The sequence below is a fragment of the Lithobates pipiens genome, unplaced genomic scaffold (assembly GCF_037356315.1).
Source record: "Lithobates pipiens isolate NorthernLeopardFrog02 unplaced genomic scaffold, aLitPip1_a1.2 Scaffold_16, whole genome shotgun sequence".
Taxonomy (NCBI): domain Eukaryota; kingdom Metazoa; phylum Chordata; class Amphibia; order Anura; family Ranidae; genus Lithobates; species Lithobates pipiens.
The window spans coordinates 446,522,857-446,547,990 of record NW_027507748.1 but is presented as its reverse complement, the minus strand read 5'-3'; the positions used below and the strand labels follow the sequence as shown (position 1 = coordinate 446,547,990).

The following is a 25,134-nucleotide window of genomic DNA, read 5'->3' as shown; positions in this document are numbered from 1 at the left end:
CCCAGCCTTTTTCAGTGTGAAAGGGCCTTTTATAAAGGATTGAACACAGAGACCCTAATTTGGGTGCTAAGAACAACAGAGACTGTTTGTTTGTTTTAACCACTTTCAGACCGGACCATTTTGCTGGTAAATGACCAGAGGCCTTTTTACAATTTGGCACTGCGCTGCTTTAACTGGTAATTGCGCGGTCATGGAATGTTGTACCCAAACGAAATTTGCGTCCTTTTCTTCCCACAAATAGAGCTTTCTTTTGATGGTATTTGATTGCCTCTGCGATTTTTATTTTTTGCGATATAAACGTAAAAAACCGCAAATTTTGAAAAAAAATGATATTTTCTATTTTTGTTATTAGAAAAATCCAATAAACTCAATTTTAGTCATACATTTAGGCCAAAATGTATTCAGCCACATGTCTTTGGTAAAAAAAAGTCAATAATTGTATATTTATTGGTTTGCGCAAAAGTTGTCACATCTACAAACTAAGGTACGTTTTCTGGAATTTACGCAGCTTTTAGTTTACGACTGCCTATCTCATTTCTTGAGGTGCTAAAATGGCAGGGCAGTACAAACCCCCCCCAAATGACCCCATTTTGGAAAGTAGACCCCCTAAGGAAATTGATAAGTGGCATGTTGAGCCCATTGAATATTTTATTTTTTTGCCTCAAGCGATTGAATAATGGCAAAAAAAAATTTTTTTTTTTTTTTTTTACACAAAGTTGTCACTAAATGATATATTGCTCACGCATGCCATGGGCATATGTGAAATGACACCCCAAAATAAATTCTGCTGCTTCTCCTGAGTACGGGGATACCACATATGTGGGACTTTTTGGGAGCCTAGCCGCGTACGGGGCCCCGAAAACCAAGCACCGCCTTCAGGCTTTCTAAGGGCGTTACAGTTTTGAAGGCCATAAAATGCCAAGATGGCACAAACCCCCCCCAAATGACCCCATTTTGGAAAGTAGACACCCCTAAATTTAGGGGTACACTAGTGAGACTAGGTAATAAATGGCGGGTGCCCTGAAACTATAAAAAAATAACTAACCAACCAGCGTCACCTGTAACAGTTATATGGTGATCACTGGTGAAAGGGTATCTGTATGGCTGAACTCGAATCGCACAGAGATCGGATGTGATTTGCACTGCAGTGCGGTGCGAATCACATCCGTTCTCATAAACCGCTGCAATGTGAACCCAGCCTTAGTGACACTGGCGACGGGGGGTGATCACGGGGTTAAACCTTTATTGGGGGGGTTAGGGGGGTACCTTAGAACTAAAGGGGGCTAACCCTAACTGCCCTAACAGTTATTACAGTCACAAATGACACCCGCTGGGTGATCAGGGGGTTAAACCTTTATTAGGTAAAAAATGGCGGGTGCCCTGAAACTATAAAAAAATAACTAACCAACCAGCGTCACCTGTAACAGTTATATGGTGATCACTGGTGAAAGGGTTAACTAGGGGGCAATCAGGGGGCTTTATGCGGTAGTATATGGGGGTCCCTGGCGCTATAAAAAGCTGCGGAGAACCTAAATACCTACCTGCCTAACTAGCGTCACCTGTGACACTAATACAGCGATCAGAAAAACGATCGCTTATTAGGCTGGGTTCACACTGGAGTGATGCGGGAACGTCACGAATCCGCGGCGGGTTCCCGCATCGCATGCCTCCCGGCGGCAGTTCACACTGCCCTATGCGAACTGCTGGGAGTGTCAGTGAAATGTTAATGACACCCCCAGATCAGTTCGCATATCGCAGTGCGATCTGCAAACTCGGATCGCATGGTGTGAACACCCATGCGATCCGATTCTGCTGCGGACCAAAAAAAGGGTCCCGTGCGAATTTGCGGCGGGTGCGGCGAATGGCTGAACTCGAATCGCACAGAGATCGGATGTGATTTGCACTGCAGTGCGGTGCAAATCACATTCGTTCTCATAAACCGCTGCAATGTGAACCCAGCCTTAGTGACACTGGCGACGGGGGGTGATCACGGGGTTAAACCTTTATTGGGGGGGTTAGGGGAGTACATTAGAACTAAAGGGGGCTAACCCTAACTGCCCTAACAGTTATTACAGTCACAAATGACACCAATGCAAAAAAAAAAAAAAATGACATTGGTGTCACTGTGACTGGGGGGCAGGGGTAATTGGGGGGGTGATCGGGGGGTGTGTGTGCCTGGCATGTTCTACTGTGTAGTGTCGTGTTGGTGCAACTCACCGATCCTCTCTCCTCGGTGTCGGAACGAAAAATACCGACACGGAGGAGAGATTACATCACTTCCTCTCCTGTGTTTACATTACAGGAGAGGAAGTGATGTGACGAAGACTTTCTATTCGTCGGGAGCGATCGCGAGGGGGTGGCCATGAATGAATGGCCGTCCCCTTGTCCGGGATCGCTCCCGAACGAATACCGACCGCCGCGGGCACCGGGCGGGGGCCCGATCGGGCCCCCGACCCGCGGGAAGGCAGGGACGTACATGTACGCCCATATGCCTGCCCGTGCCATTCTGTCGACGTACATCGTCGTGCAGCGGTCGGGAAGTGGTTAAAGTGCTTGTAAACCCTCACATATACCCAATGATGTGACTGGGCTCAGGTGATGCAGAGATTAAACAAATCCTCCTACATACGTTTATACTGGTCTATCTGCAGTCTTCTCTTCTCTTCACATCTGTGCTGAATGTAAGTTTGTCTGAGGTTCAGAAAAAAGGAGGGTGGAGAGCTGAAGTTGCAATCTGCAGAGCTCTGAGAGCTGATTGGAGGGAAAGGACACACCCCCTTCACACAGAAACCGAGCTGAGGCTGTCAATCTGCTGGAGGTCCATCCCGTCACCATTTTTCTCAATGTCAGGAAAAATTGTCAGACGTGTTTCATGCTGATAGCAGAGGAACAAAGCAACGGACAGAAATGTGCACTTATAGCGAGAGTCCGCGTTTTTTTTTTTTATTATTTTTTTTTTTTTTTTTAAAGCCAGCAGCTACAAATACTGCAGCTGCTGACTTTTAAAATAATGACACTTACCCGCCCAGCGCGCCCGTGATATCGGCACCCGAAGCCGGTCTCTCGATCGTCTCTCGGGTGCTGCCGCCGCCATCTTGGGTATGGGAATCAGGAAGTGGAGCCTTGCGGCTTAATTTCCCGGTTCCCTACTGCGCATGCGCGAGTTGCGCTGTGCAATAAGGATGGACCCGCTACCTCTGGGATCTGTGTGTTTCCCAGCAGACAGCGGGGGACCTTCGGAAAGGGGCGTAGATTCTGCGGAAAAGGGCGTACCTTCTGCAGATATCTATGGCGGAAGTGGGTGCAGATACCTGTGCTGTACAGGTATCTGCACCTCCCCCCTGAAAGGTGCCAATTGTGGCGTCGGAGGGGGGGGAGGGTGGACCTCCGCTTTAATGCTCTTAATTGAGACAAGTACAAATCTATAGAGTATATTTCAGAAATCTTGGTGCTGTATCTATCAGTCTCCATCCACTTGACTGTTTTAGGCCTCTTCCACACAAGGTGGATCTGCTCAGTAGGCGGACGCTCCATTGATCTCCTGAGCTGGCAGAAGACTGGTCCGTCTCTGCTCACTGAGCGCGGAGGCCTGTCGAAGCGCCGCTGATACCTATAGAGATTGGATGAATTTTTTTTTTTTTTTTTTAATTAGCAAACATGTTAAACTTGCCTCCTCTGTGCAAAGGTTTTGCACACAGCGGCCCTGATCCTCTTCTGGGGTGCCCCAGTGGCGCTCCTGGCTCCTCCTCCTTTTGAGTGCCCCCACGGAAAGCTGCATTCCATGGAGGGCACTCATGCGGGCACGCTCCCGAGTCCTCCTGCAGTGTTCATTGGCACTCGCCCTGGCTCCCATGTCACTTAATTTGATTGACGGCAAGAGGAGCCAATGGCTCCTGCTGCTATCAATCTATCCAATGAGGACCCACGACAGCGGCTGGTGTGCTTGTCCCCATCGCTGGAACGATTGAGTTCAGGTAAGTAAAAGGGGGGCTGTGGCACTGCAGAAGGTTTTTCACCTTAATGCGTGGAATACATCAAGGTGAAATACCTCAAGAAGTTTACAACCACTTTTAAAGCGGAGGTCCACCCTAAAGTGGACCTTCCGCTCATTGGAATCCTCCCCCCCTCTGGCGCCACAATTGGCACCTTTCTGGGGGGAGGGGGGTGCAGGTACCTGTACAGTACAGGTATCTGCACCCACTTCCTGGATAGCTCTCTGCGGAAAGGGGCGTAGATTACGCCCCTTTCCGAAAGTCCCCCGCTGCCTGCTGGGAAACACACAGATCCCAGAGGCAGCGGGTCCATCCTCATTGCGCAGCGCGACTCACGCATGCGCAGTAGGGAACCGGGAAATGAAGCCGAAAGGCTCCACTTCCTGATTCCCATACCCAAGATGGTGGCGGCAGCACCCGAGAGACGATCGAGAGATCGGCTTCGGGTGCCGACATCACGGGCGCGCTGGACAGGTAAGTGTCACTATTTTAAAAGTCAGCAGCTGCAGTATTTGTAGCTGCTGGCTTTAAAAAAAAAAAAAGAAAAACGCGGAGTCCCGGCGGACTCCCGCTTTAAGATCACTCTGTAAACATCTGGGAACTGAGGAGACCAGTTGCTGGAGTTTTGGGAGAGGTATGTTGTCCTGTTCTTACGTGATATAGGATTCTAACTGCTCAACAGTTCTGGGTCGTCTTTCTTGTATTTTTCATTTCAATATGCACCAAATATTTTCAATTGGTGCATGGTCTTGACTGCAGGCAGGCCATTTAAGCACCCGGATTCTGTTATGAAGCCCTGCTGTTGTCATAGATGCAGTATGTGGTTTAGCATTTCCTGCTGAAATATGCAAGGCCTTCCCTGAAAAAGATGTCCTCTGGATGGCAGCATATGCGGCTCTAAAACCTGGATAGATCATTGATCATTTCCAGATGTACAAGCTGCCCATGCCATAGGTACTACTGCACCTCCTTACCATCGGAGCTGCAGGCTTTTGAAATGAGTGCTGATAATAAACTGGAAAGGTCCCTCTTAACTGTCTGGGGGACTCAGCATCCATGGTTCTCAAAAAGAATGTAACATTTTGATTGGTCTGGCCAAAGAACAGTTTTCTACTTTGCAACAGACCAGCTTTGGCCCGAGCTTTTATATGCTATTTTGGAGGGCATGACAAACTGTGTTCAGACAATGATTTTTGATAGTGTTCATGAGCCCATGCAGTGTCCATCACTGAATCATGTCTGTTTTTAATACAGTGCCGACTGATGGCCCGTAGATAATGGGCCTCAAATATTGTGTTTCGGCCTTATCCCTTGCGTACAGAGATTTCTCCAGATTCTCTGAATCTTTTGATGTAATGTTCTGTAGATGATGATATAGTTAGTCATTGCAATTTTATGTTGCGAAACCCTATTCTGAAATTGCTCAACGATTTTTAGATTAATTTTTCACAAATTGGAGAACCTCTGCCCATCTTTACTTCTGAGACACTTTTGACTTTAAGATGCTCTTTTTATATCCAATTGTGCTACTGATCTGTTGCAATTGACTAGTTGCAAAATGTTCTTAAACCTCTTCCTTGTTAATGCCACTTTGCCAGCTTTTTGTTGCCCTGGCCTAACTTTTTTGAGATGTGTTGCTGCAGTCAATTCCAAAATGACCCTGTTTTTTCTTAAAATTATAAATTTTCTCGGTTCAAACATTTGATCTGTTTTCTATTGTGAATAAAATATGGGTTTATGATATTTGAAAATCATTGCATTCTGTTTTTATGTAGATTTTACAGTGTCACAACTTTTTTTTGGAATTGGGGTTGTATTTCATATTGTGATCTGCAATTGATAAATAGGAGCAGAAATATGCTTGCTACTGTCTCCACGGGTCCTGTATACTGCACTTTGTTTCTCACTTTAACCACTTCCTGTCAAGCGTATGTACAGTACTGAAAATAAGTCTTAGGTGTGAAAAAATGCTGTAAATAAGGAATGATTTCAGAAATAGTAGTGCTAATAGTTTGGCTTTAGCAATTCACAAAATGGAAAGTAAATGAACTGAAGAAAATGCAAATCAAATCAATATTTGGTGTGACAAACCTTTGTTTTCAAAACAGTTGTTCTAAGTACACTTGCACACAGTTTTTAAAGGAACTCAATAGGAAGGTTGTTCCAAACATCTTGGCAAACTGACCATAGATCTTCTGTGCATGTAGGCTGCCTCAAATCCTTCGGCCTTTTCATGTAATCCCAGACATACTCCTTGATGTTGATTCCTTGTTCTTTATGCTGAAGATTATTCTTAATGACATTGGCTGCATGTCTGGTGGTGTTCTGTTGCAGAATACATTTTGGGCCAATCGCTTGCCTCCCTGATGGTATGGCATGATGGATAAATATCTGCCTGTATTTTTCAGCATTGAGGATACCATTGATCCTGACCAAATTTCCAACTCTATTTGCAGAAATGAATCCCCAAATTTGCAAGGAAATTCCACCATGCTTCACTGTTGCCTGCTGCCACTCTTTGTATCGCTCTCCAGCCCTTCGGCAAACAAACCACTCCCTGCCACAGCCAAATCTTTCATTTTACCTTCATCTATCCAGAGCACCTACTGCCAGAGAGTAAGAGCAATAATTCTAGCGCCAGAGCTCACGTTAAAGTGGATGTAAACTTACATATACCCAGTGAAGTGAACCGTCGCAGATTATACAGCGATGAAACCAGATAATGAAAACCATCTGCTCACTACTAAATGTACGCTTCACCATCCAGTAGATGTGCATAATGGGTACAGCGTCCAAAAAACTGCAGACTCGCCAGTTATTGTGCGGTCTCCAAGACTTGGAAATCAGATAAAAATAAAGCGTCTCTGCCGTTTATACGTCACGGATGACGCACTACGTCACAAATTGCGCAAGCGCACTACACATCTTGAAGCCAGTGGGAGCCATCTTTGCCTGAGGTATCAGGACGGCGTGCTTGGATGGCACAACAGTGTTACATTGCCATCAGCAGACCTACACGGTGAAGTCTATGGGATCCCCCGTGCGGTAACAGGGCATCATGGATAAGACAGCTGCAGTGTGAAGACCCTATTCCAACAAACTGAACTTTGTGGACACCTGTCAGACTGGATGCGTCTGTCTATCGTGGTCAGGTGAGCAGAGCTTTGGTCTTTGGACTTCCTACATCTCTGCATAATATGCCTGTGTTCACCTGCAGATAACCTCTACCCATTGTTCAAAGATAAAACCGGATTAGGTGTGCTAAATGGTCTGATACTGAATACCGGAACCGCTTTCAGTGGCTGTATGCTGCTTTTTCTATACAGGGTATTATCAGCTAAACGCCAATTCAGCTAACCCAGTGTTATGTTCGTTACGGAGTCTATTCATCAAGTATGTGGACTTTAGAATCGATACCCTGGTATCTCTTATACGGGGGGCCCACTTATTTATAGTGATGGAATATGCACAGTGATTTATGGTGATCTACACTAGAATCTGTGTGCCTACCTAACTACCACTTTTTCTAGCACTTTCTTACATTTATTTGGGTATATGATGTGTGGTTGTTGTATACGTGATGCAGCTGCTTTACACAGACAACGTTGACTTATTTTATTGTAGTCTAGGTGTTGGTGGTGGGTACCTAGTTTTTGTGTAGTTTTTGTATTTTTTCATTGTGCAATAAACATTTTCCCTGATTATAAGCAGCTTGGCCCGCCCATGACTTCTTTTTCAGGGGGTCCTTCTTCCCCCTGTATTTTTAGAGATGAAACCAATCTCCCTACATACATTTTACATGTATATCGGCTGTCTTCAGCTTTATCTACTGTTTAAGTGCATGTTCTGTTAGTATTTTCTCTTCCTGTTCCAGCAGGGGGTGTGGTGTCTTGCCATGCACTGTGAGACATTTCATTGGAGGAAAGACACAACCCCTCGCCTCATAGGCAGAGACTTGCAGAGTGTGCTGTGAATTGACCAGCTGTCTGCTAATCTATGTATAGCACCCACCCTGACACAAATTTCAGGCTGGTTTTATCACATGTCAGAACTTTTCAGAAGTTTATCATTCTGATAATAGAAGAACGGAGCAGGAGAAAGCCACGGGACTCTGGGCTTTGAAGAGCGAGAAGAAAACACTGCAGATATGTGCCCAGCTCAAATTTCTTGAATCGGGTGGGTTTACATCGACTTTAAGTGCTGCCTATGGAAAATTTTAGCTACTGTAGTTTTGTCGCCATTTCATAGGTGTATGCAATTGTCAACATGTTTTGACATCTATTTACTCCGCACAACATCATCTTATATTGTGTTTTGTGTACACTAAAATTCATTATGTTTTTTTCCTGAATATGTGTTTGATAAATTAGTGTGTAATAATTGTGATAGCCACCATCTTATTCTCCAGGGCCTTTGCTTATAGAAAATATATAATGTTTAGGGGGTTTGACTTAATTTTCTATCAAGAAAAGGCCGATTTTAATCTGTATGTGAGAAATGCCAAAATTTCCTGACATCAAGAGGTTAGGATGGCTTAGGAACTACATGGTGTAACTGAGGTTTATTATTAAGCAATTGGTATCATTTTGCATAAGTAACTCTTCAATTAAAGGAAGCTGAACCAAAACATCAATGTGTAATGTTTTGGTACGAATACTGATGTGTTAACAATGGTGATTTTCAGTGAAATCACGTGAACTGTGACATAACTTGAAATCTAAAACAGCTGGCTGTGTGGTATAAAGTACACAATAGAACGTCTATTGTAAGCTATTGGTTTCTTGGGGAAAAAGTGCTGTTTTACCGATTTTTAGTGATATGTTTATTTTTATTTAGACATTTCTGTGGGAAAGTACCAAAGAAGAAATCAAGCCAAAACTCAGAATTACTTGAACTGTTATGCAGTTGACGGATTGCGAACTTTGTGTATAGCTAAACGAGTAAGTATGTGCAAGCTTTGTGTAAGTATGTGCAATCTAGGAGTGTACATTTTTACTTTTCTTGTGAGCCATTTATGCTTTGGCATGAATGCTTTGATTCATGTTGCTTTATTCAGCTCTTCAGTCTTGAATTAAACCATTTTGATGCCTGCAACGTTGCTATAGACTTGCTTACTTGTGTGTCTTGCATCCTTTTCTTGCAAAGAATAAAGCAGAGTTCCAACCTCCAAAAAATAAGTTGGCAGTTACAAATACTGTAGTTGCCTGTTTCCTACTGCGCATAAGTCCCACTGCGCTTTCTTAAAAAGTCCTGCTGTCTTCTGGAACCCCTGCTTCCCCCGGAAGGAGGAGGGACCAGAAATTTCATAGAGCACTTGTCCACGATCATTGTGTGGGGCTCTTACCCGGAAGTGGGAGTGGGTACCTGGTTTTGATTCCATGGGCAGTAGAAGACAGGACATGAAGTCAAGTTTGGGGTCTAACAAAATAAGCCTAGTGACAAACTAAGTCAAAAGTGACTCCTGCACATGAACAAACATTGGAACAAAATCACCTACTTTTAAAATGATCCTCAAGTTTCATGCACATGCCTGTATTAGGGCAGTACAGTGCACATTCTTGTGTAATTCTTTTCCTGGTGGTCAGATGCAGTGTATAGCTGCTGCCAGCAGCCATTTAAAATCAATGACAGGCTATAATCTACCGCAGCTGTACACTGATGTATGCAGAGTGATACTTTGGTATATGGGCAGTTTGTGTTCGGGACAGTGCATATGTTCCTGTATGCAAGTACTGCTAAACAAATGTTTATCAAAACAATATTTTTTGTTTAATAAAAAAAACAATCATTTGCATTTACAACAACATGACTTAAACTCCTATTTTCTTAATATAAATGTTAAAACTATATTGAGTTAATAAGCTATTATTTATCAATTTTAAAGTTGTTGTAAAACCTCCAAGGTTTTTTACCTTCATGCATTCTATGCATGAAGGAAAAAAAAGTGTGCAACCCCCACAATACTTACCTGAGCCCCATCTCGATTCAGCAATCTCCACAAGAGCAGCGGCTTTCTCCCTCCTCATTGGCTGAGGTACAGCAGTGAGAACCATCGGCTCCCGCTACTGTTAATCACAGCCAATGAGGGAGCTAGGGGGAAGGGCAGAGCTGCACTCCTGTATCTCTTATGGACACAGGCAGTGAGCACGCACGACGGCCCCTGTCATGTACCTGATCCTGATGCCTTGCGGCTGAGTGCTTGGTGTCCCTGAAGGTGGTAACAGGGAATGTGAAGCCCAAAGAAGCAGGGATTGCCAGCTGTGCCACAGATGGATGGTGGTGTGGAGCTCTCTCTCTGCAGGTGAACACCATATGAGGTGAGCGGTAAGACTCGGGAGAGCTGATGAGGGTGAAGACTGCACACAGCAGGAAGCAGGTTGCATTGGTAAGTGCAGCAGACTGGAGCAACATGTGAGTACTGTAGGTAGTACTGTGGGCTGCATAAAGCAGGTAGGCACCAAGGTGGATCACAGCAGACAGGGCACAGCAGAAGTGTAGTCGGGGAGGGTAGCAGAGGTCACGAAGCCAGTGGTCAGCAGATCCAGTATCGGAGTCATAGTTGGGCAAGCCGTGGTCATATACAAGACAGAAGACAAAAGATGATCTGTGAACAATCCAAGGTCAGAGCTCGGCAAGAGGTATCCAAGGGCAAGCCGGGTCGATAAAAGGTGTTCATTCGAAAACCAATGGATTGGGGAGCAGGAATCTGAAGACCAGTTAGCAATGTCTGTGCCAGTCATCCTTTTTAAAGGCCTGAGGGCGCCAAAATCTGACATGCATGAGATGGGCACACTTATGTGTTTGTTGTGGTAGGTTCGATCCGCAGTGATTGTGTGCCTTGATAAAATGATCCAGGGACACATTTTATGACAATGCAGCGCATTACGCATGTTGCAATAAGCTGCTGCGCATAACAATTAATGTGATTTGAAAAATTTTAAATAAGCACTGTGATGTGTTGTGTTGTAACACACTGCAACGCATGCACATAATGCACACCAGCTGGTGCACATTGATGCTTTTTATTATGTGGTTTAGGGAAACCCAACTTTAAATTGTATGTGCAGTGATTGAAATGCACATAAATCACACTAGAAGGGTGCATATACTTTCATTTTAAAAATGCAGTGTTAAGTGTTGTGGGCACTGCACTGTGAATGGCACCAAAACACAACACCACCAGTTTGTGTGCTTTTGGCACCTTCCTGCATCACATTGATGCGACTATAGAATGGTTTCTTTTTTTTATTATGTAAAAGTAAAACAAGTATACTTTTTTCTTTTTTTTACTAGGTAAGGGACTTTAGTGAAATATCAAGGGTCTGACCAGCCCCTCAAATTTCACATATTAAATAGAGAAAGATTTCTAAGGCCTCTTTCACACGGACTGTCCGTTCAGGTCCGCCTGTCAGTTTTTTTAGGCGGCCCTGAATGGACGCTCAATAGACCTCTATGGAGCGTCAGATGTCAGCGGTGACATGTCTGCTGACATCTGACCCGCTCCGATCCGAAAAGGTGTGACTGAGGAAAAACGTACTTTCCATCTGTCTAAGGAATCCGATCCCCCATAGGGAAGAGCAGCACTCTTGACAGGTCCATCCCTGCACAGTGTGCAGAGACAGACCTGTCATCTTCCTGCTCAGTGGGGATCGACGGAGTGATCCCCCGCTGAGCAAGAGCGGTGCTCCGTACACACACGTCCGTGTGAAGGAGCCCTTAATCTTTATCGCAGCCACATCTGCGTTTCGTAACACTTGAACAGGACGTGCTCTGTACAGTGCGCTTCCTGTTCTTTCACAAAAGAGATGGTAAACATGTATATGACTCTTCATGTTTGCTGCCTCTATTTATATATCAAATGCTGGGTTATGAACACTGATCACTTTGGTGTTCATTCAGACTGACAAGGGATCAGTATATATGACAGTCATGCACAAGAGCAGCAGGGGAATCCGTGGGCACAGGAGAGACAAAACAAAGCGGTTTGCCCACACTGACCCATCTCTGGATCCTCCTCTCAGGGCACTTGCTACTTCTCCTGCAGTCTCCCCTGCTGCAGGAGGTGGGGAAAGAAACAGGCGGAATCGAAGGGGGGGGGGATCTCTGTCTGTAGAGTGGGGGGCTTTTCAACTGCTTATCATAGCTAATCAGGAGACTCGAGGCATTCTGACCTGGCTAGGTGAAAGCAGTTCTGTATGCTGTAGATTGGTGGCAGTGATAGTTAAGTGCTTTGTATTTGAGACTGCATCTTTCTAATTTTGTGCTTTGTACACCATCTGATATCTATCTAATCAATCTGATAAAAAAATTCAACCTTTTATTAATCTTTGCATCCAACATCCATGTTGGCTCACTCACTGAGAGCACCCCTTACTTTGATTTCTTGTTTTCAGCAGTCAAGCCTGGCTTTTTACTTGAGGCTGCTTGTTACTTGCCATCAGTTATGGTGAAAATGAGGCATGATGTTGGCAGCTTCTCATTTATTTGCTACTCTTGTAAGTAATGTGATGACTTGCCTGGGCCTTGTAAACTATCATCATTTTACAAGGGCAAACGTCATTCTCAATGTCTGAATGCAAGTTTTTTACTTGAACATCACAGAATGTAAATATCTATGTTCACATTGTCCTTTTTCAACAATATCTAACAGAAAATTCTATTCTGCACGTACAGTTTACATTGAAGATTATAGCTCCATAAATAAAACGCATTCTTAAGAGACTTTCTGCTCTAGGTTCTCAGTAAAGAAGAGTATTCTTGTTGGCTGAAATTTCATTTACAAGCAGAATCCTCATTAGAAAACCGTGAAGAGCTACTGTTCCAATCTGCGGTCCGTCTGGAGACCAATCTACATTTGCTGGGTGAGTTTATTAATCTTGCTTTCACAGAAGAATAGGAGGAGGCTGCTCGATGCTCCATGGCTACATACTTTTCCAGTTAGCTGATAATATTCAAGAAGCCTTTTCAGCAAAAGATATTTTGATTACAGTTAGCTCAAACCACATTTGCTAATTAAATCCATAGGAGTGTGTCTTCTTCTTGGCTTGCTTCTGTAATATCTATGGGACTATTAACCCATACTGTTGAGGTAATTGTCCTGAGGTTGTCATGGCATAGCCAGTACAGTTTGTGGTGTTGTAATTACTAGCGATCGTTTTAAGCAGAAAGGATGTTTTTCTAATCTTAAGTAACGGGTAACATGTTTAATTATGAACATCTGGTGCCTGAAAAACTGTTTAATGTGCGCAGATGCTCTTGATAAAACACTGACAATGTTTCAGATTTATGACACTAGCAAAAGTGACCTGGCCATTACCTTGATGTGAGTGTATAATTGAAAGTATAAATCACTGTTGCCTCTGTGTGTCCTTGTTTTAGTCAAGTATGGCTTGTTGTGAGGCAGGGTATCTTGTGCTATATGAGATGAAAGAATCCAAGATGTGTTTTCTGCCTGCTGAACCGAGATAAACAAATATTGTTCAAATAGAAGAGGCATTTGTATTCTTAAGCCGGCCATAGATGGAGCGACTTTCTTTCCTGCAACCACGAGTTACAGCAAAGAAAATCATTTGATTCCCTCATCAACAGAGTCAGTGTTGAGAGAATGCCTCCCGCGGCACAAGCAGTGATTATTGCTAGCAGCTATAACAGCCGCTAGCAAAAATGATATGTAAAATCCCACAGGCTTGTACATGGATGCATTCAGCCTTGCCCATATATGGTTCGACTCTTGGTCAGTTCCTGCTAAACCGGCCAGGATTCAAACCCTCTGACTGGCTTTACTTGAATCTTGATGTGTTTGTTCTTCCAGAGCTGTGCCGTAATCTAGTGGAGCTTTGCCTCTCTGTAGGAGTTTCCAGTAATTGACCAATCCATGCTGCTCTCTCTCCTTGTTCAAAGTGAGTGGTCTTGTAACCACTCCCCAGTAGTTTTCCTGCAGGCAGCTTGTAGTTGGGTGAGCCTTCTGATATTCTTCCCTACGAGATTCAGTGTAAAACAAAAGAACTATATTAACAAGTGTAAATGGAATACCTAGAACAGAAAAAATAAGAGTGTGAAGCATAAACCTAACCAAACTCTCTAAAAACAGTAATCTTTTTCTTGCACTGCCTGGAGCTGTGAATGTTATCACGGTTTTCTTTGTGAGCTGCAAGCTCCGATTTAACACAGATGACAGGTTAAATCTAATTTTTTGACTCTCTATCAGAAAAAAATTGGAGAACTGTAGGTTCTGTGGCTTTCTGCCAGTTGACCACTTCAATACCGGGTATGTTAACTCCCTTCCTGCCCAGGCCAGTGTTCAGCTTTCAGTGCTGTCGCGGTACAGTGTAATCATTAAATGTGTGTGGGGGATACCGAGGAGTTTGACTAGTGAGTTTTCTAATGTAACACACTGTGACCAGAGCAATACAGTGTTACCATGTAACATTGTACTACTCTAGGGTAGTGATGAGTTTGTTTTTTTTTTCTTTTTTTAACACAATTGTTTTATAGTTTGTGAATTTCACCAGTAAAAATAAATTATTTCTTATATTCACCGACCGACACAGCTCCTCTCTGTAACTAAATGGGTTGTATAGCCTGCCATTAGGAGAAACTAGGCAAAATTGTTACACAATACACAGAACTTTAATCCTGCCCCATGCTATCAACCCTCCTCCTGCTCCCAGCAGCTTCAGTTTTTATTTTGCCTAGCAAGGAGAATGACCTAGGAAACCCTGCGGACCTCTCGGTCCATATTTTGCAGGTTTGCTGCTTTTTGAAAGATCCTGAGATCTTCTATCAACTGACGGCTGGGTGACAGGCTGGTTAATGATATCCTTATAGTCTCCCCAGTCCGGCCATCGAGCGGGAGCAGGCCGCAGCTAAGGCTCGGCAGGCCATGACATGCCTCAGCTCCAGAGGTGGTCGGTGAGCTTCAGTGCTCCGGGGTGTACATATGACCGGGCTACTGATGTCTGGATCACAGTATACAGAGGCCAACAGCTACCCTGTAACTGCGCAGGAGTAGGTATGTGATGGAATGTCTCCCAGCTCTTCAGGACTGGTAAGTACGGCTCTCCCTGCTTTGGTGGGGTAAGCAGCTGGGCATTCCCTGTGGGTCGATTCGGGGGCCACCTCACCTCCTTATCTTCTCTCCCAAGTCCCTATCATCCCTCTTTCCCCCGCTGAGGGGGGTGTCTGCATGCGCTGCGGCAGTGTGTGTGTGAGTCGTGATTTCTCACCTGTGGGTGCTTTGTGCGGCTGGCCTTAGTCCTGGTCCAGGTCTGGGGGTCCCAAAACAAGGTTGTGGAGGTTGTTCTGACTGTTGGCAGGCAGCACGTTTTTATTTTTTGCTCTGTCACCGCATGGCGCCGTTCCGGCGGCCATCTTGGATTTGGGAAAGTTATAAATTCCCCTGGTGAGCTTCAGCAGCCATTTTCTAGGATCCCTATTGATTACATTGGCGGACATTTTCTTAAAGCCTGAGCGCTTTTTTCACCGCTGCCCTTTTGTGGCAACATTACATGTGCTTTCACTTGCTGCTTCCTGTATCCACTGTGTGTACAGGACGCTGGATGGCTCTTTGCTGAACGCTGAAGCTGCTCTGAAGATCGTTGCACCACTGGTTGGAGCTGCTGCTGCTGACAGTTTTTTCCTCTCTGCAACTGGGATCCTCCTAGGCTCTACAGGTACTGCTGTGGCTATCGCAGAACGCCCCAGGGTGGTTAGTCTAGCACTAAGTACCCCCCCCCCCCCTACGCGGTGGCAGCAGGAGGGTGGGACCTTCACTGTCCTAAGTACCCTTGCAGGTGGCAGACAGGCTAGTGTCAGCATGGCTTCAGGAACTGGTGTTTCTTCCCCCTGAAATTCAGGCTATAGCAACCGGGTCACTTGCAGTTAGCGCGGTGCGCATGGACACCTTGACGGCGGTCCTTGACTCCTATGTTGCTAAGATAGAGGCGGCACGTGGCAGGAAAGGGCACTGCCCCCCCCCCCATCCTCTGGGGAGAGCTCTGATGCAGACTTGTGCCCTGCTGCGGCTGGAGATCCCTGCTCTGACCTATCAGACGTGGCTAACCAGGACCATTCGGACAGTGAGGATGATTCCCCGTCCGGGTCCGGCACGACAAGGCGCTTGTTGGAGCACTTATCACAGCTGTGCGTGATACCCTGAAGATTCAGGAGCCAGCGGATTCCTCTGCTGATGTACCGGTCCCTTTTGGGTCCCGCAAGCCAGCACGTTCTCCTAAGGTGTTCCCGTATTTGACTTATTTTGACATTCATCTACAGGGAATGGGGTCGCCCGCAACTGACCTTTTAGGTCCCCAAAAATATGGCGCAGCGTTACCCCTTTGAGGAAAGCCTTCTCCGGTCGTGGGCCCCCCAGTGTCAAGGTTAGATAAAGTAACCACAAAACTTTTGCACTGCGAATTGGGAGAGCAGAACACCTCCCCAGTCTACGTAGAGCTAGCAGACCAACTAGTTCATGGCCTTAAATATGTTTGTGACACGGCCCTGGATACTCTCCCTCTGTTATCCAGGGCCTCAGTGTCAGCCGTGGTACTGAGGCACCTCATTTGGCTGAAATGCTGGTCTGCTGACCAGGCATCCAAGAAAGCCCTGACTTATCTTCTCTTCCTTGGCGAACGGCTCTTTGGAGCCTCGTTGGATGACATCACTAAAAATGCCACGGGTGGTAAGAGTACACTACTCCCCACAGTCCAGGAAGGCTAAGGAGCCACGCCGCAGGCAAGGGCCCTCTTTTTCCGCTCACAAGTGGCTTTTTTGTCCGCCTGGTGCTTCGGCAAAACGCCCCCAGCCCGACAGGACGGCCACGGACGGTCAGAAGCGTCCCTGGAACCGCAAGCCTAACAAGCCTGCGAACAAAAGTGCTACCACATGAAGGTTTGCCCCCACCCATGTCTCGGGAGGGGTCGTCTTCAGGAATTTGCAGCCCGGTGGACCTCCTGGTTATCAGACCAATGGGCCTGCGATCTGATTTCCGCAGGCTACAAGATAGTTTCTCTCTTGGCCGCCAAACAAATCTGTGGTTCCCAAAAAGGAAGGGGTACGTCCAATATTGGTCCTAAAAGCCCTCCATCACTTTGTAAAAGTACAGAGGTTCAGAATGTAATCGGTTCGCTCAGTAGTCGCTGCACTCCATCAGGGGGACTTCCTGGCGTCCTTGGATATTCAGGATGCCTACCTGCACATACCCACATCAAAAGTTTCTGCGTTTGGCAGTCGGGGAAGCCCACTACCAGTTTGTGGCTCTTCCTTTTGGCCTGGCATCAGCCCCCTGAGTCTTTACCAAAGTTCTGGCTCCAGTATTGGCGTTGTTGAGATCGTGGGTTACCTAGACGATCTCCTCCTGAGAGGTTCTTCTGCCTCAGAATTGGAGGAGGATGTGGCAATCATCTTGCAGTCCCTGCAAAAATTTGGGTGGCTGTTGAACCTAAAGAAGTCGGTGGTTGTACCAACTCAGTGTCTGGAGTACCGGGGGTTGCTGTTGGACTCCAGGGAAGCTAGGGTTTTTCTCCCCTCAGACAAATTGCTGACTCTTAGATATGCGGTCAAACAACTGATGAACCGCAAGTGGTCACCGCTCTGCTTTTGCATGTGGGTGCTGGGGCTCATGATAGCCTCCCTTTGAGGCTGTACCTTATGCCCAGTTTTCACACCAGAGTCCTGCAGAAGGAGATCTTGACAAAATGGGACAAATCTCCATTGTACCTGGATCGGCAGATCCAGGTGAGCCAGCCAGTTAGGGACTCCCTGATTTGGTGGTTGAGGTCCCCGGTGATTCAGTCCTGGAAGTCGTTCCTTCCTCTGAAATGGACGGTGATCACTACGGACGCCAATCTATCCGGCTGGGGTTGAAGTGATGGGGATTCAGTCAGCTCAGGGCCTCTGGTCGACGGAAAAATCCAAGTTGCCTATCAATCTGCTTGAATTGAGAGCGATCAGGCTGTGCCTCAACACGTGGTCGATGACCCTCCAAGGGCGTCTGATCAGAATACAGTCAGACAACGCCACGGCTGTGGCGTACATAAATCACCAAGGAGGCACAAGAAGCTCAGCTGCTGCTCAGGAGGTCGCTCACATACTTCGGTGGGCTGAGCGACATGTACCGGCCCTGTCGGCCATTTACATCCCAGGGGTGGAGAATTGGCAGGCGGACTATCTGAGCCGACAGATGCTGGATCCAGGAGAATGGGCATTGCATCCGGAGTTGTTCAGGCTGCTGTGCCTGAGGATGTGGCCTCCCGACTCAATCGGAAGGTACCGAGATTTGTGTCCAGGACTAGAGATCCGTGGGCAGACACGTCAGACGCGCTGATGGCTCCGTGGGATCAGTACCAGCTGATCTACACCTTTCCTCCACTGAAACTCTTGCCACATCTGCTTTGCAGGGTGGAAGCTGAGGGGATTCCAGTAATCCTGATTGCCCCAGATTGGCCTCAGCGGGCCTGGTACGCAGACCTGGTGCGCCTGGTGGCAGACGCTCCCTGGCGACTGCCGTTGAGGGAGGACCTCTTATCTCAAGGTCCAATGTTTCACCCTGCTCTACCATCGCTTGCTTTAACGGCCTGTCGGACTCAGTGATTCCACCTATGCTGAGGGCGCGGAAATCTTCCAGGAAGATAAACCATCGTACTTGGAAGGCTTATATCTCCATGTGTGAGAAGGGGTGGCATCCATGCTCCTTCTCTATATCCAGGATCCTGCTGTTTCTTCAGCAAGGTGAAGACCAGAGGTTGGCGTTGAGCGCCATCAAGGGGCAAATTTCAGCTCTGGCTGTCTTTTTCCAGTGACCCCTGGCATCTCACTCATTAGTGAGTACCTTTGTGCAGGGGGTGCGACATGTAGTCCCTCTGGTGTGTCCTCCGTTACCTCCGTGGGATTTGAACCTGGTGTTGGCGCTTCAGAGGCCGCCGTTTGAGAGGGAGATTCCTCTGCTGACCCTTTCACAGAAGGTGGTCTTTCTAGTGACCATCACATCGGTCAGGAGGGTTTCGGAACTGGTGGCCTTGTCCTGCAAGTCGCCTTATCTGGTCATCCACAGGGATAAGGTGGTGTTGCGTCCGCAACCGTCCTTTCTACCTAAGGTGGTTTCGGCTTTTTATATCAATGAGGACATTGTATTGCCATCATTGTGTCCTAAGCCAAAGTACCCCAAGGAGGTGGCCCTTCACGCTCTAGATGTGGTTAGGGCTCTGAAGGTGTACTTGTCTGCCACAGCTTCCTTTCGGAAGTCGGACTCACTGTTTGTTTCGGTGGCTGGTCCTAAGAAGGGCATGGCGGTCTCGTCGGCCACCATTTCCAGGTGGATCAGACAGATTGTAGTCCAAGCCTACACCTTGAAGGGGCAGGTGCCTCCCTTTCCAGTCACAGCCCACTCTACAAGACCAATCGGAACGTCTTGGGCCTTCTGACACCAAGTGTCTGACGCTCAGGTGTGTAAGGCGGCGACCTGGTCAACTGTCCATACGTTTACCAAGTTCTACAAGGTAGACGTCAGTGCATCGGCTGATGCTGGTTTCGGCCGCAAAGTTTTGCAGGCGGCCGTGTAGTTGCAATTGAGTTTTTTTCCTGGTTTTTCATAAAAACGCAGTACTGTTTTGTTAATGCTGTGTTGCATTACCTCTGCATTGTTGCGGTCTTGGGGTTTCGCTCCTGTTGAGTATAACCGGTTATATGGTGGAGTTTTTCCACATACTGCTGTTTTTGTGTGGGTTTAGTTTCACTAGTTCCCACTTGCCACGGTGGTTGAAGTTTTTTTTTATGCTGTTTTTTTCCCACCCCTCGTTTGGCACTGCTTGGGGACGTCCCATTTAGTTAGAGAGGAGCTGTGTCGGTCTGTGAATATAAGAGAAAATAGTTTTTTTTGCACTCACCGTAAAATCCTTTTCTCTGTAATTCACCCACCGACACAGCACGCACCCCTCCTTTTTTCTACGTTTTACTGCTTGTTGATGTACTGAAGCTGCTGGGAGGAGGGTTGATGGCACGGGGCAGGATTAAAGTTCTGTGTATTGTGTAACAATTTTGCCTAGTTTCTCCTAATGGCAGGCTATATAACCCATTTAGTTACAGAGAGGAGCTGTGTCGGTCGGTGAATTACAGAGAAAAGGATTTTATGGTGAGTACAAAAAATCCTATTTTTTACTGAATTAAATTGATACATTGTGTGTTTTTTGTTGTGATTAGCCACAGCTAATTACATGGTACAGATGGGCTGTGATTGGGCCTGCCTATACCATGTTATCGCTGTGACCAAACACAATTGTGCACAATAAAGGGCATGAAAGGAAGGAAGCCATTTATTGTTTACAATTGTGTGATCTGCTGTGACTGGTCACAGCTATCACAAAGTACTGGCAGCAGGCCGGTACACTGATTAGTCATTTGCTGATCCGTCGCACACCCCCGGAAAATCACAAATCACCCCAGGCATGATCTGGGAGGACTCAGATCGACGAAAGTCCTGTCTGCCTGTCATTTTGCTCTAGGCTGGGCAGAAAGTGGTTCTTTTGATATGTGAAATTATCAATTTGCATCTCTGTTTTCAGGTGCTACAGGTATAGAAGACCGCTTACAGGAAGGTGTTCCAGAGACGATTACTAGGCTGCGCAAAGCTGGAATGCAAATCTGGGTTCTGACTGGAGACAAGCAGGAAACCGCTGTAAATATTGGATTTTCTTGCAAGCTTCTGGATCACGATGATGACATCATCACATTAAATGCAGAATCTATGGTATGAATTACTTGTGTCTGGAGGACTGTCTAACATTATAGGTCTAAAAGTAGTTAAAATATAAATAAGTGATGACCAGTAAGCCTTAAAAATGCCTCCACCTGTCCTGTGCTGCTGATTCTTTTAGTTGCAGGTGTGTGGTAGCTGCAGGCAAGGGTCACAACAGCAGTGCATCTCATCTGGCAAAATCTGAACCAGCTATACAAGAATGGCAACCACCCCAATTTATAACTAGCTTTGGAAGTAAGACATATGTCCTTATGTACAGTGATTTGTATTTACCTAGCATTAATACCCTGTGTTTACCTTAGACAAGGGGTCTCTAGATTATCTAATCAAAGGGTCAGTTTACTGTGCTTCAGTCTGTGGGACCCAGACTGTGGCCAGTAGGAGCAGTAAATGCCCAAGCATCAGTGGGAGTAAATAATGCATTAGGCTTGGTGTGTACATTTTTTTTCTTTATTTTTTTTTTCTTTGTGGTTTAGGTTTTATTTTTTTGGTTCATATATTGACTTATATCAGTAGGACTCAAATATCAATATTTGAGCCTTTAGGTCTTGAGTCAGCTTATATTGTTTTTAGTCTAAATAAAACGACATAGCACATGTGATTAGGTGGAGGAATAGTGCCCCATTGTTGGCGGGTGTCAAAGGCCTTTTCCGCGTCTGTTGAGGACAAGGTAAGGGTTCTGGTCTGAGTGGGAACGAGCCCAATGGACCAGGTGTATAGCCCTAAGGGAGTTATCCGGGCCTCTCGGCCCACAACAGAGCCCGTTTTGGTCTGGGTATACGATGTTTGGGACCAGGTGTTTTAGGCGATTGGCCAAAATTTTAACGTTCACATTCAGTAGCGATATTGGGCGATAACTCTGGACCAAGGTAGGGTCCTTAACTACCTTTGGGAGAACTGTAATATGGGCTAGCAGGGCCTCAGAGGGGATCGAGTTTCCCTTAGCTGCACATTGGCCCTATAAGCAGGGGAAGGTACTTACTATAGTATGCCTTTGTGTAACCATCAGGGCCAGGGCTCTTCCCGTTGGGCAATGACTACAATTACTACCGCCTCGACTTCCGAGGACGTGACAGGGGATTCCTGTGCCAACCTCTGCTCCTCCGACAAAGTGGGGAGTCCAGGGTTGCATGCGGCTTACCCGAATCTAGTGTATAGAGGTCTGCATAATAGTCGCGGAACAGGGAGGCTATCTCCGAAGATCGGGAGACCACGCCCCTAGAGGCAGATTGGAGTTTGTGGACATGGGCGAGAGCCCGACGTTTCCGTAGGGCCCTGGCCAGCATCCTACTGCACTTATTACCGTGCTCATAATATTTATGGGAAAGGTAGCGGAACTGCCTGCAGATTGTGCTGTCCAGCAAGCGTGAGAAAAGTTCTCTAAGCTCTACTACCCTCCGCAGAGCCTCCGCGTCTCTAACGCCCTTATGGCGGAGATCCGCCTGTTGAAGGGCATCCAAGACCCTTCGGAAGTCAGCCTGCCTCGACTTTTTGCACCAAGCCCCCTGTGAGATTCGCTCGCCCCTAATCACGGCTTTATGCCCCTCCCAAAGTGTCCCCTCACTCACGTCCCTGGTAGTATTTAAAGTAGCTCAAGAGTAAACCGATCCACAAAGATGAGGTCAATTCGAGTGGACACATCGTGGACTTTAGAGTAATAACTGTAATCTCGCTTCGAGGGCAACAATACTCGCCAACTATCGAACAGGAGGTTAGATTGGAGGGTTTTACAAAAGCGCTTGAGGAAAGCGTACGAGTGGGTCGAGTGCTCACGGGTCGAGGGCAGGATCCGGGCTAACATTAAAGTCTCCCCCCAGGATCAGGTGGCCCTCCCTAAATCCAGACAGGCGCTCCAGAAACGAGTCCGAGAAGGCAAGCTGGCCAGAGTTGGGGGTGTATACGTTTTCAAAAGTAAATGTGATCCTGGCCCTTCAGAAGGACAAACCTCCCCAAGGGGTCCGAAAAGTGTGCCATCGGATGAAAGGGGCATGATTTGTGTATCGCAATGGCTGTACCTTTAGCCTTAGGCACCATGGAGGTACTGGGGAACCATTGGCTAAATAAATGTGTGGGCAATTTAGGTGTGGATTGAGGGGTAAAATGTGTCTCCTGCAGAAATAGCACCCGAGTCCCCAGCCTCTTCAGCTCTAACCACAGTTTACTCCTTTTTGTTTGGAGACCCCTAACATTGTAGGCTATTACCTTAACAGATGTCATGGAGATCCAAGTAGACTGTCAGACCAGAGGATCACCACAGATCCCAAATGTGCAGGAAAGGGAGAGAGAGAAATACATAAAGGAAAAGACACAAAACATTAATATGATCATCAAAGTAACACAGCAGGGGGGATCTAACCCACCCGCTCCTAAGTAATTCTGTGAACCAGGCACCGTGCCCCCCGCTAGCACGAGGGAGGGCTGGGGTTCCAGTCCACTGTCCCATAGAGGATAAACAAGTGTGGATAAGCCTGCTGGGGGATCAGAAGCCAGCATCGGAGAATCTAAGAACACACCTTCCCCTACAGGGTGCTAATAAGCCATCTGGGGGATGCTAGGGAATTATGCCCTGGAGTCTCCGCTCCAATGGCATAAGCATGTCTGAGATTAAAAGAAGGCAGCGGCTGTCCCATCTCAGTAGAGACCAAGTCCAAAAGCACGGCTTCCCGTGTCAAAGTCAACTGGCTAAAATCAGCCCAGGCTTCAAAAAGAAAAGGCACAAGAGTCAGTCTGAGCCAGTATAAGAGAGGGACCGTCGGTCTCTTGCGGGGAGCTGGCCTGAGGAGGTACTTTGTGCACGGCGTCTATTGCCCCTGGAGCGACCCTTGCCTCTCGCTGTCTGCCATTGCTGGGGAAGGGATACAGCAGCCATGTCTAAGTTTCCACGCCAATCCGGAAAGTCCACATCACCAAGCTGCAGGGTAGAAAGGAAATGTGGTAGGTCATCCTTGTTGTGCAGCGTGACTTGGTGCCCTTCTTGCGACACTTGCAGGCTAAAGGTGAACCCCCAATGATACGTAAGGGGCGCAGGGCTCTGCGCTCCATAATGGTGCGCCTGGAGAAGTCTTGGTAGAAAAAAAGCTTTGCGCCGTCAAAGTAATGGTTTGTTCCTCATTTTCTGCATTATGTGTTCCTTCAAGGTGTACTTGTGAAGCTTGCATATAATGTCCTGAGGGGCTTCAGTGTCCTGCGATGGTGGCTTCAGGGCTCTGTGCGTACGGTCAATTTCTGTCTGTGCACTGTCGAGCAGACCCAGAATTTCCCTGAACACTCCAGCTAAGGAGGGGATGATGTCCCTTGGCGCAGTTGCCTCTGGCAAGTCGTGGATACGAATATTAGCCCTCCTGCTGCGATTCTCGTAATCATCCAGCTGGGCGATCAGAGCCTCCAGTTTGTAGTCTTGTGCAGCACATTTCTCCTGCAGCCTGGCAATATGGGGCAGAGTGTCATTGAAACATTGCTCCAGGGTCTCTAGTGCGTGGTATCCGCTTTCAATTGAGCAATGTTCTGAGTAAATGCCTTCTCAATCCGGGCAGAAAAATGCTCCAGGTCCTCCCTAGTAGGGAGAGACCAGATGTGGCGCTTGAGATCACTGTCTCCCATCAAATCTGTGGGCTCAGAGTCGCGATTGAGTGAGGACACCGAGCCTGGGGAAGCAGGGGTGCCGAGTTACTCACCAATCGCGGCGATGGGATCGGAGATGGGGCTGGGGCAGCATGTTGTTGTTTTGCGGCCTTCTTTACCGCCGGCATCTTGGATTCTCCCTTCGTGGGCCGACGGGTCTCCAGGAAGTAGGTATCTAGTGGCCCCTGCCGTGTCCGGTCTGCCTGCGGGTGCTCTGAGACTGCCCACTGCCATTGGGGCATGATTTGTAGCATGTGTGGCTCGTAAATTCCCTGTGGAAGCTGATGATAGCTGCTTCGGGAGAGCAGCTGAGGGAAAGCGCGTCCTCACTTCTCCATAGCCTGGCCACGCCCCCCTGGTGTAAGTATTTTAACCACAGGATGTCTTTTTTAGAACCCTTCAGACAGGAGTATGATTATATATATATATATATATATATATATATATATATATATATATATATATATATATATATATATATATATATATATATATATATATTATATACATACACACACACACAGTGCCTTGCGAAAGTATTCGGCCCCCTTGAACTTTTCAACCTTTTGCCACATTTCAGGCTTCAAACATAAAGATATAAAATTTTAATTTTTTGTGAAGAATCACCAACAAGTGGGACACAATTGTGAAGTGGAACGAAATCTATTGGATAATTTAGACTTTTTTTAGCAAATAAAAAAACTGAAAAGTGGTGCGTGCAAAATTATTCGGCCCCTTTACTTTCAGTGCAGCAAACTCACTCCAGAAGTT

The 25,134-nt window shown here is 46.6% G+C and overlaps 1 protein-coding gene across 1 annotated transcript in view; it reads left to right on the top strand.

Annotated features, from left to right (window-relative positions):
* The window catches only part of ATP10A (ATPase phospholipid transporting 10A (putative)), a 243,916-nt gene that overhangs the window by 148,731 nt on the left and 70,051 nt on the right, over nucleotides 1-25,134 (top strand). Inside the window, exons 11-13 of the mRNA XM_077482771.1 lie at nucleotides 8,829-8,932; nucleotides 12,727-12,853; nucleotides 20,549-20,733. Coding sequence (XP_077338897.1) covers nucleotides 8,829-8,932; nucleotides 12,727-12,853; nucleotides 20,549-20,733 — 416 coding nt within the window. The remainder of the gene's footprint in view (nucleotides 1-8,828; nucleotides 8,933-12,726; nucleotides 12,854-20,548; nucleotides 20,734-25,134) is intronic.